This window comes from Acanthochromis polyacanthus, chromosome 1 (genome assembly GCF_021347895.1).
Source record: "Acanthochromis polyacanthus isolate Apoly-LR-REF ecotype Palm Island chromosome 1, KAUST_Apoly_ChrSc, whole genome shotgun sequence".
Lineage (NCBI taxonomy): Eukaryota > Metazoa > Chordata > Actinopteri > Pomacentridae > Acanthochromis > Acanthochromis polyacanthus.
The window spans coordinates 24,542,450-24,558,233 of record NC_067113.1 but is presented as its reverse complement, the minus strand read 5'-3'; the positions used below and the strand labels follow the sequence as shown (position 1 = coordinate 24,558,233).

Sequence of the window (15,784 nt, the reverse complement as noted above, 5' to 3'; positions counted from 1 at the left end):
AGATGCAATGTTCCTGATTTGTGTGTTAAGATTGTATATAGCTCTATATCTGCTTTCATTGTCTTTTCTACTAGAGTCTCCTACTGGTATTCTATCCCCATTATTAAAAGACTTTTAGCTGACAAAAGTATGTTTTCCCAGTGTCTCCTATTAAGATGAAATAAAAAGAATATTTCAATTAAATACCTAAAGTGGATTATGTTAAAAAAATTATTTAACTATATAGGTAATTTAGGAGCTGGTGTAAAATAAACCCAGTCTGTTTAGTTTGTAATCACATATTTAAAAGATTTATTAACTTTATGGTAGAAGCAGAGATAATACAAAATATGCATATGGTTCAGATTTATGCAACTATGCAGCCACTAGTTATGTTCTTGGCTTCAATATAATAAAAAAAACGGTGCACATTTGGACGCGTGTACAATGAACATCTGCCCTATTTACAAAGCACAGAACATATAAAACATCAGTAGAAGAATAACAAACAGCAATATTCAAAAAAACAAAAAACAGAACATTTGTTCTTGCAGCATTTCAAGAGTGTTCTTCAAAATCTGGAGGTACAGAGAATATAAAACTTACATCTGAAAATATTAAAAAATAATTTATATAGTTATAAAAAATGACGTGATTAAAAAAAGTCAACGCGCTTAATATTCCTTTCTACACATTTCTACATGGGGTAAGGCATGGACAGGTTTGGAACAATATGCAGGTAGGCAAAGTTCAATCCTTCAGTGGTGGGACTACTTTGGGTCGGGATGGAGAGCAGACGGACCTGATGGGACACAAACACACAAAAACAACATGATTAGATTATTGTCAGACTTTCATAGTGTGCATACATAGCAACCAAGCTACAGTTAAAACCATTGTTAATTCATTTAGCAGTTTTTATTAATTTCTTTGTCATCGGATAAACATATCTCAACATTGAGCTATGCAGCTGTCAATTACTTAGTTAAAACATTTAAGGATTTTAAGCTGTTCTTTTAGAGTTCTGTAATGAAACATGATGATAAAATTGTGACAGTTTGCCCTACGCAGAGTAAACAGTACAACAATACACAAATTAGAAAATAGCATGGACAGAAAAAGTACAACATGTTTGGTATGTGTCATCTACAGCCTTAATAACCCACAGTAATCCAACACTGCAAGAACATATAAACAGATCCTTCAACATCAACAAAATCAATATTCACTTCTTTCAGCAAGCTACTAAAACAAACCATTAGACTGTAATGAAAAGCCAGACACATGATCAGATCGTTATTTGCAGGACTGTCACACTCTGGCCTTGGAGAATAAATGTTCTGCAGGGTTTTGTTACTGTAGCAGTTGGTGACCCACTTTTTACATCTACTGCACCAGTTCTGGCACATTTTTGGATTATATTGGTTTCAGATGAAGAGCATGAAGGTTTTGTTAAGAGTATGAATGCTCAAACATAGTAACTGAGGGATTTTTTACAAAAACACAAAAAACCCATATTATTATCTCTGTGTGGTGTCCATAGCTACTTATCTCAGGCTTCAAATCGTTTAACTGATTTTCCTACGAACATGTCATGAACCATGAACCAAAACTGCAGAACGTGTACATTCCAGTCCAGAGTGTTATCACCTCTAATGTGCTGCCCTGAGTGACTGTCGACAAGTCAGTTCTGAGAACTGCAGTGTGCTGCTTTATTGTTTGGTGGAGTGAGTTTGTTACACTCACACTCACCTGGACCGTACAGGTAAAGGGGCGACAAGCAGCTCAGGTACAGCCACGTCCTATTCTCCTGCAGCCAGCGCTGCCGGTAACCCATCATATCTGGGGAACAGGCTGACTGTATCCTCTTGTCCTCTTTAGGGGGCGAGGCTAAATGAGTCTCGCTTACTAGGTTGGGAGTTGATGGCGCACACAAGGTTTTGTGGGATTTGGAAACATGCGTGGTTGTCCGATAAGGTCCGAGGAAATGTGAGGCCGCCCATCACAAAAAGAAAAAAAACAGCTTTAACCTATGGTTACTTATTTTAACAGTATCCATAAATCGATATAGAAATATGATGCTGGTCATAGAAAATGGGAAAAAACAGAAAATAGTGACTTAAAACATTCATCCAATGCCAGGATCAGACTACACAATATTTTCCTTTAAGATAGATTATTGAATCAGGAATTCTTCCCATTACTTGGTTGAGTGACATAGGAGACTACAGGCAGGACATGACCTGACTTGACCTGCAATAGGTTTGACTCATGTGACCTAATAAAGTAATCTCTTAGGTACCGAAGAATGGCTTCACTTTTCCACCTCAGAGCATCAGCAAGAGTTAAAAATGAAACTGAACCTGGAATTATATATAGTCACTTGGCAGTGAAGGTGGTCTTTTTCATTCACTGTTAATTAAACAAAAGTGGTCAGAGGGTGATGCCAAACTCATAGCTGGTTAATTTGGTATATTGTTTTTGACCCAAGAGTGAAAGACATGATTTCTTTCTTTGCCTTGTTCACAGACACAAAAAGCAGTCTATACAAGGGGAAACGTAAGAGAGCATGTTGTTGAAAGAAAAACAAATGCTTGTCTGGGACATTGTTAAGAATCCCAAAAGCTGCCTTGGCTTCGTCGTCTTGCATCGCAACACTAAAAATTAAAAAACTACACTGTTGCGCTCGCTGCTTGATGGGCATTACTGGGATACTATTGTGTAGTCTGATGCCCAAGAGTAAAAACACATAAACCCAGTGACCTGTAACATCTCCCAGAGTAAACAAATATCTTCCAGTGTCTCAGTAATTTCAGTCTGAGCCACGCACTGCTCAGAATACTGTCTTGAACAATCAGTCCACCATGGAGCAGAGTGCAATGAACAGACAGGAGACCACAGTGAGCCTATCCATTCACCAAAAAGCCTAGTGTTTACCACCATATACCTCGTGTTTCCAGTGTATCCAAAATAACAACTACTTTTATAAATTACCACCATGGTTGTGCATTCAACTCAATTTCTTGCCCTGAAATTCTCCCATTTACAACCAAGTTATACTTAAAGTTACTCACCTTGTCTGGCTCCCGCCAACCGCTGCTGGACTTTCTCCAAATGATGGATATATTCTGTCAGGGATCGCTCTGGATCCAGAGACGCTCCACCTGAATGCACTGAAGCCAGAGTGGTACTGGGATATGACCTGAAGAGGTACAAGAGCTTGGTAAAGTAAAAATGCTTTAGCTCAGTTTAGAGGTGTCTCAATATACTGGCATGGATGATCTTCAAAAAACATTCCATACCGGTACACATTTGATATTATCAGAAATAATTCAGCATCAGTCACTATCTGGTTAACAATAAAACAAAGTAACAACACAGTATAATACATCTCATACACTTCTTCATTTTCAAAAAAATTAAAAAAAAAAAAAAAAGAGAAAGCACATCCAAAATCATTTGACTGACAGCATTTTACTTTAAATATTCTACAGATAGCATGATAGCATTATTATCATGAATTCTTTTAGCTCCTAAAAATCATGTCGTAAAAATCTGATTCCGCTGAATATAACTGAAATATTTGCGAGGTGAAATATATTTTTAAAAAAAAAGGTCAGATGAAAAAAGAGCTCAAACCTGTTGTGCAACCGAAAAGGTGATTTGATGGGTGGAATGAGAGATGACATAGTTTCTCTGTGGATGGCATGACTGTCTCTGGTCTGTGGTGAGCTGGGATTTGATCTCGGCTGCTGCTGCTGCCTTAAAACTTCAGCTTTCGGCCCTGTCAGTGACATCAGGATTAAAAATCCACCTGTTCATACACGCAGAGTCAAGAGGTGCATATTTTCATAAAATGTGTACATGGAGCTGACCTGGAGCGTGCCCATTGACAGTCCCAGATAATGACAACCTTCTGATAGATTTCTGCCATTTCCTGGTCAGGAATCTCATTCTGAAACAGAGCGTGTGGTGGTTTTTTTTTTTTATTCATAAACAAGGTTGAGCTTACTATCAGATCTTTGTACTCTGGTATATTCCCTACCTTGACACTGCGATGACGACTCGTACCACAGCCCTAAATCGTCCAAATGGTCTGCGCTGGGAGGAGAGAGGCGGTGAGGGTCGTGCTCCCATGCGAGCGATGAGACACAGTGTGGCCTGCTCACAGTCCTGGAATCCTCCGATCAGCAGCAGCAGGTAACGCTTCTGGTACACCAGAGCTTTCCTGAAGCTCTCAGCACGCAGGTAGCGCTCATATAAACGCTGCACCTGCAAACCAGCAAAGAGAAATTGTCACTATTCCATCATTATGTTTTATCACCACAACAGTAGATGTTTTGGAGCCTCTCTGGCCAGCACTAGCAGCTACTCCGTTAGTTACTGCGGTTGAAAATATTTTTCATTCCCTGGATCAATCTCTCCCTGTCTGACATGTGAAACAATCCATTTCACAGTAAACACAGTATTCCAATGATGAAATGATCAATAGCTGATTATTTTAAATAATGAAACCAAGAGTGAGAGGTAGAGGTCCCAAATCCGACAAACATGATGATCACAGTGCAGGTTCATGCCAAGAGACAAGGACTCCATCAGTTAGGAAGAAAAAGTGGCTCACTAGATTCAATCACAATGGCTAACACAGAGCTAGGATCCAAAAATGTAATTAATATAACAGCGATTATGATTTTGGCTTCTCAGGTTTAAGTGAACATGATCAATTGCAATTAGACATTAAAAGTCCGCTCTACTTGTAGGAAAGTTCGTCCATAAAAAATAGCCTGTGTAGATAAAATTACATGGCCACATCTGATATCAGAACACCTTATTCCACGGTTTTCCAACAAACTTTTGGTCTCACACCTGCATGAGTGCACTATGGCTACCTGGCTAGAGTTTACATTAGCCTGCCTGTGAAATATTTAGAGAACATCAGTAAATTCTAGCATCTATCAATATGCAGGTGTCAAGTCCAGTTTGTAGGGCTAATATCAGACAACCTGAGGGAAAAGACTGGTGACAAATGCAGCCAGTAGAAAAGTTATTTGGGAGCTTTGCGTTTGGATTCGTCCAAGCTGGTTTCTAAATCTATTTTTGGAGAAATGCCTGTTATGCAACAGTTTGCATCATAATAAGTGTGTGCATGTGCATGTGTTCCCCACTGACCTTGGAGCTGTTGGTCACATCATTGATGGGTCTGTTTTCTGTTTCTGAGGTGACCTTGGCGAGCTCATTCTCAGTGGTACGCAGCTGTCGCTCCAGGCAGGTTAGTCTGTGTTTGAAGGTGGCTCTCTCCTGGCTAAGTGACGTCACACGCTCCGTCAGCTCAGAGTTCTCCTTCAATAACGTCTCTAACAGGGTGGATGACGACGTGGACGCCATCTGTGGTGACAAAAGCATGAATTTTACAATGAATTCATCTGGGTAGATAGAAGTCAATCATGAGTGACATGTTCTTCCCAAGAATTTCAAACTTTGCAACAACAATCACAAGTATAATTTCCATTTTAAGCATGCGAGTACCTGCTGCGTTTGAGAGACTCCTGCCTGGGCCCCATCAGTCTGGAGGTGACTGTGGAGATGTGAGGACGTAGCTTTATGTTGCTGTCCTGTTGCCCGTCCAGACATCCTCTCAGCAGCCATCTGTCTCTCCTCTCTTTCCAGCTCTGCCAGAGTGCGCTGCAGCTCCTGCATGCGCTGCTGGTCCTGCTGCCTCAACAACTCCAACTCACACTAAAGTCAGAAATGTTCATAATGAATTCTCTTAAACATGTACAAAATAACAGCATAACATTTGCAAAAACAGTGGGTACATCAGAGTTTATCTTAGTTTATAATTTTACCAGTTTGCTGTTGGTCCTCTCGTGTCGCCTCTCCCTCTCCATCTGCTCTTGCCTCCCCTTCCTCCTCTCCCTCTCCCACTGTTCCTCCCTCTCCCTCTCTTTGTCCTTCAGTAGACGGAGTCTCTCCTTCAGCTCTGTGAGTTCCGTCCCTTGGCGTCTGGACCGCTCTCGCTCCACCTCTAAAGCACGGCTTGCTTCCTGCTTCTGCTCCTTCAAAGTCTCCACAGCAACACGATGTCGGGTGGCGGCCTCCTGCTCCCTCTGAAGCTCCTCCCTCCTCGTTCTGTCCTCATCTTCCCACTTCCTTCGGCTCTGCAGAAGCTCGGCCCTCAGTTTGTCCGTCACAGCTGCCAGCTCCTCCCCCTGCCTTCGCTCCTGCTCTAGCTGGGAGCGCAAGTCCGAGATGAACTTCCTGTCTCTGGCTGCATCGGCCTCATGTCTGCGGCCGAGCTCATCCACCTGCCTGGAGCCGCGGTCTCGCTCTTCATCGAGCTTCCTGTAAGAATCCGCAAGCTTAGAGTGAATCTCAGTCAAGCGAGATTCTGCTTCAGTCAGGAGACGCTCAAGACGAGTCTTTTCTTGCAAGCTGAGCTCTTGTTGGTGGGCTGAACGTTTGTGTTCGTCTTCTAGCTCCTTCTGGGTGTCCTCAAGGCGTTTCTCTAACAGTCCACTGCGAGATTGTTCAATCTGAAGCTCTCGTCTCAGGTTGCTGCAGGCCACTTTCTCCTGCTCCACCTGACCCTTCAGACACATGACCTCTGACCTCTGCTGCTCAGATGACACCTGTACAGCCTGGAGACGGAAGGAGGGTCATCTTTTAGTTTTAAAAGGGAAAGCTTAAGCACATTCTGGTTACAGACTGGGGATTTTTCACATACATTTGTTTTATGTGTATATGATCATGTACATTAAATGCAGTCTCACCTCTCTCCTATCCTCCTCCTCTATGTCTTTACGGAGACTCATCACTCTCTCCTGTTCCAGTTCCTGTTGAAGCTCCTGGACTCTCGCCTGCTCCCTCCTCAAAGCTTCCTCACCCTCTTCTACCATCAGCCTGAAGAAAATCACAACACATTTTTAGCTTACTTTTCACCACTTGAGTATTTTGAGAGATTTAACTAAAGATTGTCCAACAATAAAGTGAAAATAGATGTACTGTCATCCAGTAAAGTCCTGCACAGCAACATTAACTCCATGTTCATCACAATGAAAGATAAAATAGTTGCTTCTCTGATAACTTTTCAGAGTTGTAAATTTGCGTGTGACGTTTAGAAACTGATGTGAACTGCTAATTTCAAAGGATTTGATTGTTGACTTATGGGTAAAGCAACACAATAATACAGCACTGTTTTCAGTTTGGCTATACATTAACAGCATCAATAGTAACTAAAACAAAGCAACTGAGAGATGCCTTAAATAATGTTTTAACAAAAAGAACACATGTATGTCATTATTGAGATATTAGAAGTGACCTGCTAAACAACTTGCTAGGAACTCTGTTGACAAACTTAAAAACATGCACCGAGAATGTAAGAAAGAAGTTATTTCAATTACTGAAAGTAATTAGTACTATAAAGAATAGCACTTTCTTTCTATTTGATAACTTCAATGAAGAAAAAAAATACAGAAAGGCATATAAGACAATATGACTCATAACGTGTCAATTTATGGAAAGGGTGCGCTTAAGTGCTGTGACTCAGAATATGCAACATACCTCAAGGACAGTATTTTGTTCTTTTGCTCTTGTTGTGTGTCATGGGCACATTTCACTTGTTTCTTGCTCTCCTCCAGCTCAGCCCTCAGTTGGGATTCAAGACGTCCATCAATTTGTAGCTGATCTCTTTGCCAGTTGTCTTCGCCTCTGTAGTCAGTCTGAGGAGGCAAGAAGAAAATGATCATCACAGGTATTAAGTACAACTAAAGAACAGGGTTGTGATATGAAGTTCAATGTCTCATCTTATAAGTGATGACAACTAAAGTAAAACAACTTGCATATATACACACAACCTCACTGAACATCACAGCTTCATGCCAGTAATATGAGATTTGAAGCAACTGTTCTTTAAACCAGCTGAAAGCGTTTTGTTAAAACCTGACAAACTCACGTGTGTGTGTCTCTGTGCCATTCGGCAGAGCAACTCTCGGAGAGCGATCACGGTCTCCTGCAGTGCTCTCTTCTCCTGCTGCCAGTTCATGGGGGGATTAGATAATGATTTATCTCGGTGGTCCAGTGGAGCGGAGTTATCTTCAGAATGATGCTGCGTCTGACTCACTGAGAGGGCTTTCAAGTCTACAACACGAGGCTGGATTGATGGAGTGGCACGACGCTGGGACAAAGTGAGAATTCTGCAGCTTTCTTGATACACTTTCTTCAGCAGGCCCTGCAGGGAGACAGAGGAACTAAGTAAAGCTCAGGGTTATTGTTACTTTAAAATCATTATCAACCGTGTGTGAAGTCTACCTGGAGCTCAGGTGACAACAGGTCGTCGCTGTAGCTCATGCTGCCTGCAGCACTGTCTGTGTTAGCAGTGGGGTTCATTCCTCTGCAGCGGAGATACTCAATAAACTGAGCGTCCAACCTTTCAGTCTGTTCCAGCTCCACTCTCAGCCTTGCACCCAGTTCTGAACTCACATCTGAATCACAAGAGAAAAGACAGTTCAGTCTGGTGGTATTCTATATAAAACCAGCTAAAAAAGTGATGTTTCAAACAACTGCTGTCCGTGTTGTCAAAGCCTTATTATTCCTCTGCATCCAAAAACTAAAACACTTGATATGTTCCTGGCCAACGTGGACACTAGTATAGTTTGAGTTCCCACGCACACCATCCTACTCCCATGAACACAAACACGTCATATTTGTATCCTAGAGAAAACAGAGATCTTCATGCTGAGTGCCATGGACACATTAGGAAAGGTGGAAAGTCTTATCGGACAAGTTTGTTGCAACATAAAGTGCTAAACACTACAGCCATGTACATGTTTGTTTTGTGCCATGTCAAAGCAACCCGATTTACTTCTGTAGGATGATTTATCTCTCATTGGAAGGCTTTTTCAGTTCTAAACAAATTTATTTGCCAATTAAGGTATCATCATGATCCTACAGCACTCTGACTGCGGAAATACTCACTGCTGCCATATCCATCACTGGCCCATTCTGGTGCCGACAAGGAAGAGGTGGAGCCAAGTGGAGATGGAGGAGTGGTTAGGTCAAGTTCTTCCAACTCACGTACCTAAGAGATTAAAGAAATTATACATATTTAATCACATCCAAACTAAACAAAAGACTAGAGGTATCTTACAGAAGTGCACAAAACAGCAAGCATGCAACTATTAGACAACATACTTTGTCAGCATCCAGTGAATCGAGCACGGAAAAGTTGTCAGACACCGATAAAGAGCCTGGGGAGTGGGTACTCTGTGTGGCTGGATCTGGGGTGATGGTCCTTGAGTGTGGAGGCTCCATTATAACTCTGGGAGACAATTTGACTTGGGGGAGATCCAGGCCTGTGCTGTTCAGACCACTGAGCTCAGACAGGCGAGAACCGAGCACAGAGTTGTGGAACCGTTCTGGAATTCTGTCCTCAGAGCATTCGAGTCTCCTTAAAACCTCTGGAGAGTTCAGAGAGGCTTCATCTCGAGAGACAGTCACAGCATCCTCAAATACTCTCTGGGAAATATCTGATGGTGAAAGTAAAAATCATCAACATGAGAACATGTTTCTGTTGCAAAGTCAGTGTCATCAAGAGATTAAACGTATAAGTCTTTCATCTGAACCCTTTATATGCTGCTACTACACCAACATTAAAGGAGAGTCCTAATCCAAAAAATAATATTACATTCTTTTATGCGGTTGTCTTGCTTATGCAATTAAAGTGTACAGATGGAATAAATGTAAAGAATTTGTTTCGTACTTACCCTTCTGTGGGTATTCCTGGTGGTGAGGAAGCGTGTCCTGATGACACTGTTGTCGGAGTTGCTGTAGTTCTCTTTGCTGATAGGCTAGTTCCTCTTCCTGGATAGCCAAGTCCTCCTGAAGAGTTCGAAGTTCTGCCTTCAGTCGCTGGTTGTCAGTCTCCAGATCAATTAGAGCACAGTCTTTGGTCTGGCATACAGAAATAAGTCAGGAAAATCCAGCTTATAATCCTCAGGACCAACTCACTCATTTGCAATATTATACAGCTTATATCGGATATTTTACGCTCATATACCCACCTGTCCTTCCTCGTGGAGTTTCTCAGCCCTTTCTGTGCTGGTACTCAGTCCCTGTTTCACTGCAGTCAGCTCAGCTCTCAGAGCCTGTACTTCTGCCTTCAGCCTGGTGAGCTCAGCCTCCTTTTCTCTCAAGGCAGCGTCTGCTTTAGCCAGGGTCGCCTCGGCATGGGTCTGAGAAAAAGGGGGACATTCACAGTAACAGTAAGTGTCATAATAGTAACTTTCACAGATGAGTAAATACATTCACACAGCTTATTTTTTCATTTTGTTCTGCAGTTTGAAAATCAACCGCAACAACAAAAATCACAGAAGTTGTAAGTAAGCATCAGATAACCAGAGCTAAGTGCTTTGCAATGTAATAGCATTTTAATGAGTGCCATATGTAGCACAAGCAATGTTTACATCTACAACAACCCATGCGATCATTTACAACCATTACTAGAAAAACCCTCCGGGGTATCGTGACAGTGATTACATTTGCCGAGCTACAGCTGGACAATGCTTAAAACAAAGTTCGACAGAATGCAGACGGGCTGCAACCCAAATGCTCTATTACAGCTTCTCTGCTTTCTTTTAAAGAACACAACTCTTTCTTACCACATCCTGCCAACACAGAGCAAAAAAATGAAAAACAAAATGCAACAGAGTTTTAAAACCAGGAGCTACCAAACATTTTCCTCTCGCTTCCTCATTTTAATGTCACTTCCTCTGTGCGAAACACATACTGCTGTCTCGGTGCTGTAACACGTCATCGTAGCAACGCCCCTAATTATAACCAGATGTGGCCGTGGCTGTAGTTGCTACTACAGCTGTATATTAGAAATAAACATCGGTTTTCTGTCTGGACCAAACATCCTTTCCAAAGAGTTTAAAAATAAAATCAGTGCTTTTTTTGACCATCTAAACTTTGAGGGATATACACTGCAGTCGTAACTATAGATAAAAAGATAATGGTATAAATATATTGGCTTGTGCTCAGGGCTGCTGTGGTCAGTCAACATAATCGACTACATTAATGCTGAAAATGAGTCAATATTGTCAACTCATGCATAATTTTTTAAAGATGTTTTTCTAAATTCTTCCTGATGACCACTACATAACTGCTGCTTTTTGTTGTTTACATTTTGTTTTGTTATTTTGCTTTAAAATAAAATGCTCTGAAATCAAATAATCAATAATATTTTTGGGGGAAAAAATAAAATCACAGATTTTTAGATAATATAGTTAATAGCTTAAGAATTGCCAGAAAAAAAATCTTTAGGGACAGCTCTATCCTGTTACACTGCTGTTCAAACTAATGATGCACACAAACTACAATAACAAAAAACAAAAAAATTAAATGCATGAAATGAACAAAAACAAAGTTACCATGACAGTCATACTCACCAGCACTTCCTTCTGTGCCTCCTCTTGACCAGTTTCTTTTTCACTGAGCTTAACCGTCAGCTCCTGGATGACGGCTCTCATTGAAGTCCCTTCTTGTCTCAGCCTTTCAATTTCCTCCTGGAGCTGACCCTCCCTCTTCCTCAGCGCCTCACGTTCAGCAGAGAGCTCTCCCTTCACAGTCTCAAGAGTCGTAATTTTTGTCCTTTCCTCAGCAACCAGTTCCTCCATGTCCAACACCTCAGCTCTTACCTCCTGGACTTGCCTCTCAAGAGTGAGACTGGTTTCTCTGAGAACCTCCATTTCTATTTTCATCTCCTGCTCCTTTGTTTTTAGAGCCTCAAGACGTCCTGCTCTCTCCTCTTCATTCTTTTGCAATTCCAAAACCAGAGAGTTGAGGTGGGCCTTTTCCTCGAGTAGAGCCTTTACCTCTTCGTCTTGAACTTTCAAACTGTCCCTGTCGTCCTCTGACAGTTTCCTGTTCTTCCTCTCTTCTTCTGCCTGGGCTTTGACCTCCTCCAGCTCAGCTTCCTTCAGGATGAGGAAACCTTTCAGTTCATCACACTTTTCTCTCTCAGCTTTGAGCCTCTTTCCAAACTCTTCCCCCTGTCCTCTGTACTCTTCCTCCTGAGTGAGCAGTAATCGCTCCAGTCCCTCCTTCTCTGCCACTGCAGTCTCAAGCTGACTCTGAAGGGCCTTGAGACGAGATCGGAGAGAACGAGAGGAGGCAGAATGAGTCAGATTGAGCTCATGCCTCAGGCTGTTTGGCCCTCCCCTCCTCTCCTCTTCTTGGATGGTGTAGTGGTGAGGTTCAGGGCTGGGAGCAGGTGAGGGATTGATGCTGTCTCCATCCTGAGAGTCGCTAACTTCATGCAGGTTGGGTCCCAAGGTGGCGAGTTCTGCCTGCAGAGTACTGATGACCTCATGAAGGCGCTCCTCTTCTTCCTGTTTGTCCTGGCGCACTCGTGTGATTTCAGACTGAAGATGTTCCACCTGTGAGTGCAAATCCTCGAGCTCAACCTCCAGAGCCTGTTGTAGAAAGGAAACCAAAAGCAAACAATTACATTTCTGTGCATCCCCCAGTTATCTTTAAGCATTCAGTGTGGCCTGCAACTGACCTTGTTGTCCCTAGCATTCTCCAGCTCCTGTTCTAGTTTTTGGATCTCGCTATTAAGGTGGTCGATCTCCTGGTTTTTCTCCTGAAGAAGTGCAGAGGTGAAGGTCTCTTCTTCCGTTTCCTCCACCTCACTGCATCCTTCTTTTTCCTCCTTGGTGATGGTGAGGGCAGACACATTCTCCTGGAAGCAGTGTTGAACATAATTCACTTAAAATTCAATTATAATTTATTGGAGCCAAATACATCATAGTGGTTTAATTATTAACTAGAAGCCTGAAGAATGACTCAGTTATAGGTTTAAAACATAAAGCTGTCCCAAATAGTGAAAATAACTTTCAGCCTGTTCAAAAATGTGGCATTAAGAATCTTCAAAAGCAGAGCTCATACTGTATTGTAATTTTATTTACTTAAAAGTGAGATATTTTTAGTCACATTTATTACAGAAAATTACAGACGTCATATACTAAGTGTATCTGATATAATTTGCATTCAAGTGGCTTTGAATTGCTCTGTATAGAATTATCCAGGTTAAAAAAATAAATAAAAAAAATCAATCATCAGAGAGAGAGATACACTTCAACTATTGATCAATTGTTTGTATTGAAGACACAGTAATCTTTACCTTCAGGGCAGAAATCTGCTCTTGTAGCTCATTCACATGCTCTGCATTCTTGTTTGTCAGTAGCTCCAGCTGTAGTGTGAGATGCTTTAGTTCAACTTCTTTGATGCTCAGGTCTCTCTGCACATTCTCCAGTTGGCTTAACAAGACCTCAATCTAAGAGAGATAATATTACTCATTAAATAAAAGTACATTCACAGCTCTGTAATTGCAACATAGTTTTGTGTAGTGGTATGAACATTCTGATGATTTTAAAAGATGGATCTGGTTACTCATACATATTTCTACCAAAAGGTGGCACTGCAGCCAAATGCGCTCTTTACCGTCCATCACTCGCCTGCCAAAATCAGCTTAGTGACCACACACCAGCTTTACATAAACTAACAGACCTCCTGCTCTTTGCTCTGTAGAGTCTGCTGAGCAGTGTCCAGGGCATTCCTCAGCTCCTGGGTGGGGTCATGCACGTTGTCATGGTAACCGTGTCTTGTCTCATCCAGTTTGGACTGAAGGGCTGAGATTTGAAGCCTGTTGGACAGCTGCTGCTGCTCCAGTGCCTGCTTATCCTGACAGAAAGAGGGAGAGGGGATCAGTGAATGAGGTCGCAGACAGACATATCTGAAGTGATGGTGTGCATTTAGTTCTTACTTGTGTGAGTTCTTGTTCTCTCAATTTTGCTCTGTGGAGTTCTTGTTCCAGGTGACTGACAGATCCCTTACTCTCAGCAGTGTTAAGCAAAGCTTGCTCCAACTCTCTGATTCGCCCAGTTAACTTATCTATCTCCTCATTACGTTCTGCAAGATCGCGCTGGGCTTGCTGATTGGCTGCAAGCAAAGAGGCATGGTCCTCCGTCTTATCTTTGATAATAGCTTGCAGACTCTCCACCTGCAGAGACAGAGGGAACGTTATTTTGGACAACAATCTTACAGAGTTTTAAGCAGCAGCAATGGATTTGCAAATGTAAAACTACATGATGTAAAACTAAATAAGCCATTCCAGATCTGCAGCCACTGGTACGGACACTGAAGTTAAAGCCATTCCAGAGAGAAGTGAGGAAGAAAGGAAAGAAATGAAGTGTGAAATGGAAGCAAATGAATATTAGCAAATGGACGAAGAAATGGGAATGAATATAGTACTTTTGACAAGCACAAATGAACACTAAATGAATGAACTTATGGTTGGTTATATGGAAAGAATGATGTAAAATACACACCATGCACAAGAGTCAGAGGAGCTAAGAGAAGTACGCTACAGTTAGATTTCATACCTGCAGAACCAAGTCCTCAAACTACAGCAATCCATTCAGCACAGGGATAAACACATGGCAATAGTCAGGCTCATTGGCAAACAATGCATTCATCACTTCAACCTCTGTAAATCATACTACTACGTACGCTTCAGTTATCGCTTTATAGTGCACCGAGCATTCACATGTCAAAAGCACACACACACACACACACTCCAAATGCAGCACTCTTACTATCTCTATGTACTGGATCTAGACATTGAAATATTTTATATGATAAGGTTTAGTTAATTGTATTATCCTGTTCTCATATTCACATGTTAAAATAAACACCAATCTGAAGGCGACACAACCTGCAGCTGAACAGACTTTTGCAGAGGTAACACAATGAAATCAGTTGATAGAGACTGAAAAATGAAGTTAGATAATGGCAAAACCGTAATATTCACTTCACATTGTACATTCACACACATTTGCATTCCATTAATGGGCCTCACCCTGTGTCCTTTGTTATCAACATTGGCTGTTTGTCTGACTTGGGCCTCGAGTCTGCGTATTTCCTGCTGGAACTCATCTCGCTCATGTTCACGCTCCACAGCCTGCTCCTATATGCACAAGAACAAATTATGTGAGCGACTGTGTCCTCTGCAATAAGCACCAACATGAGAAATGGATGCTCTCAACCGAGAAAGACAATAAAGTGAAAGTGCAATAACACACACAAAATAATAGAAATCTGAGGTGTTCAGACAACTGAAAATCAATGGGACAACTAAAAAAAAAAAAGTACATTTATAAAGAAGTAGGCTGTGTTTTTAAACTTTCACATTATTATACTTGGTAAAAGCGAACCTCTATAAACTGTCGGTCATGTTTCAGCTGTTTCTCCAGTGCTTGGACACGCTGATTAAGGTCTTCGGTATGGGTTTTGTGATGTAGCTCTGTCTCCAGACCCTTGGTTTCCTGCTCTTCAAGCTCTCTCTCCAGCGTCCGGAGGCGCATGGACAGAGATTTGTGGCTCTTTTCTGCCTGCCGCTGCAAGTCCAGCCTATCTTGGGTCAAACGCTCCGTCTCTCCCAGCAAAGCTTTAAAAATGATAAAATGAGAACAAGATTAGAAGAATTATTTTCATGCAAATGCATACAAACATGCAAACGTTAAAAACAGCTAAGGCATAAGAGAGAAGTTAAATACCTACAATTGCACATACTGAGCTCCAAGTAGAACAACAACAAATGACACAGCACTCAAGAAGCTTTGCTACAAGCTTCTGGCAGTGGCAGTATTGTAAATGGCAGCCACACACAGCACTGCAAATATACTGCATATTCATCCCTGCCCCATCATCACACACTCATACTCCACTCTGACCCACAAACCTGCGT

At 41.8% G+C, this 15,784-nt stretch overlaps 1 protein-coding gene across 2 annotated transcripts in view; it reads right to left on the bottom strand.

Moving 5' to 3' along the window:
• Window positions 1–262: 262 nt before the first annotated feature.
• pcnt (pericentrin) overlaps window positions 263–15,784 on the bottom strand; it is a 36,984-nt gene continuing 21,462 nt past the window's right edge. The window contains exons 37-61 of one of the 2 annotated variants that reach the window (XM_051948440.1): window positions 15,252–15,484; window positions 14,897–15,004; window positions 14,421–14,441; window positions 13,802–14,038; window positions 13,546–13,719; window positions 13,160–13,312; window positions 12,539–12,718; window positions 11,424–12,449; window positions 10,038–10,208; window positions 9,741–9,927; window positions 9,169–9,503; window positions 8,953–9,055; window positions 8,287–8,459; window positions 7,931–8,206; window positions 7,540–7,697; window positions 6,750–6,879; window positions 5,826–6,617; window positions 5,506–5,715; window positions 5,149–5,364; window positions 4,025–4,251; window positions 3,855–3,934; window positions 3,619–3,763; window positions 3,054–3,181; window positions 1,732–1,887; window positions 263–781 (exon numbers count right to left, since the gene is read on the bottom strand). In XM_051948440.1, the coding sequence (XP_051804400.1) occupies window positions 750–781; window positions 1,732–1,887; window positions 3,054–3,181; window positions 3,619–3,763; window positions 3,855–3,934; window positions 4,025–4,251; window positions 5,149–5,364; window positions 5,506–5,715; window positions 5,826–6,617; window positions 6,750–6,879; window positions 7,540–7,697; window positions 7,931–8,206; window positions 8,287–8,459; window positions 8,953–9,055; window positions 9,169–9,503; window positions 9,741–9,927; window positions 10,038–10,208; window positions 11,424–12,449; window positions 12,539–12,718; window positions 13,160–13,312; window positions 13,546–13,719; window positions 13,802–14,038; window positions 14,421–14,441; window positions 14,897–15,004; window positions 15,252–15,484 (5,651 nt within the window). In that variant the 3' untranslated portion in view covers window positions 263–749. The remainder of the gene's footprint in view (window positions 782–1,731; window positions 1,888–3,053; window positions 3,182–3,618; window positions 3,764–3,854; window positions 3,935–4,024; window positions 4,252–5,148; window positions 5,365–5,505; window positions 5,716–5,825; window positions 6,618–6,749; window positions 6,880–7,539; window positions 7,698–7,930; window positions 8,207–8,286; window positions 8,460–8,952; window positions 9,056–9,168; window positions 9,504–9,740; window positions 9,928–10,037; window positions 10,209–11,423; window positions 12,450–12,538; window positions 12,719–13,159; window positions 13,313–13,545; window positions 13,720–13,801; window positions 14,039–14,420; window positions 14,442–14,896; window positions 15,005–15,251; window positions 15,485–15,784) is intronic. The other variant, XM_051948442.1, reaches the window with a different exon arrangement.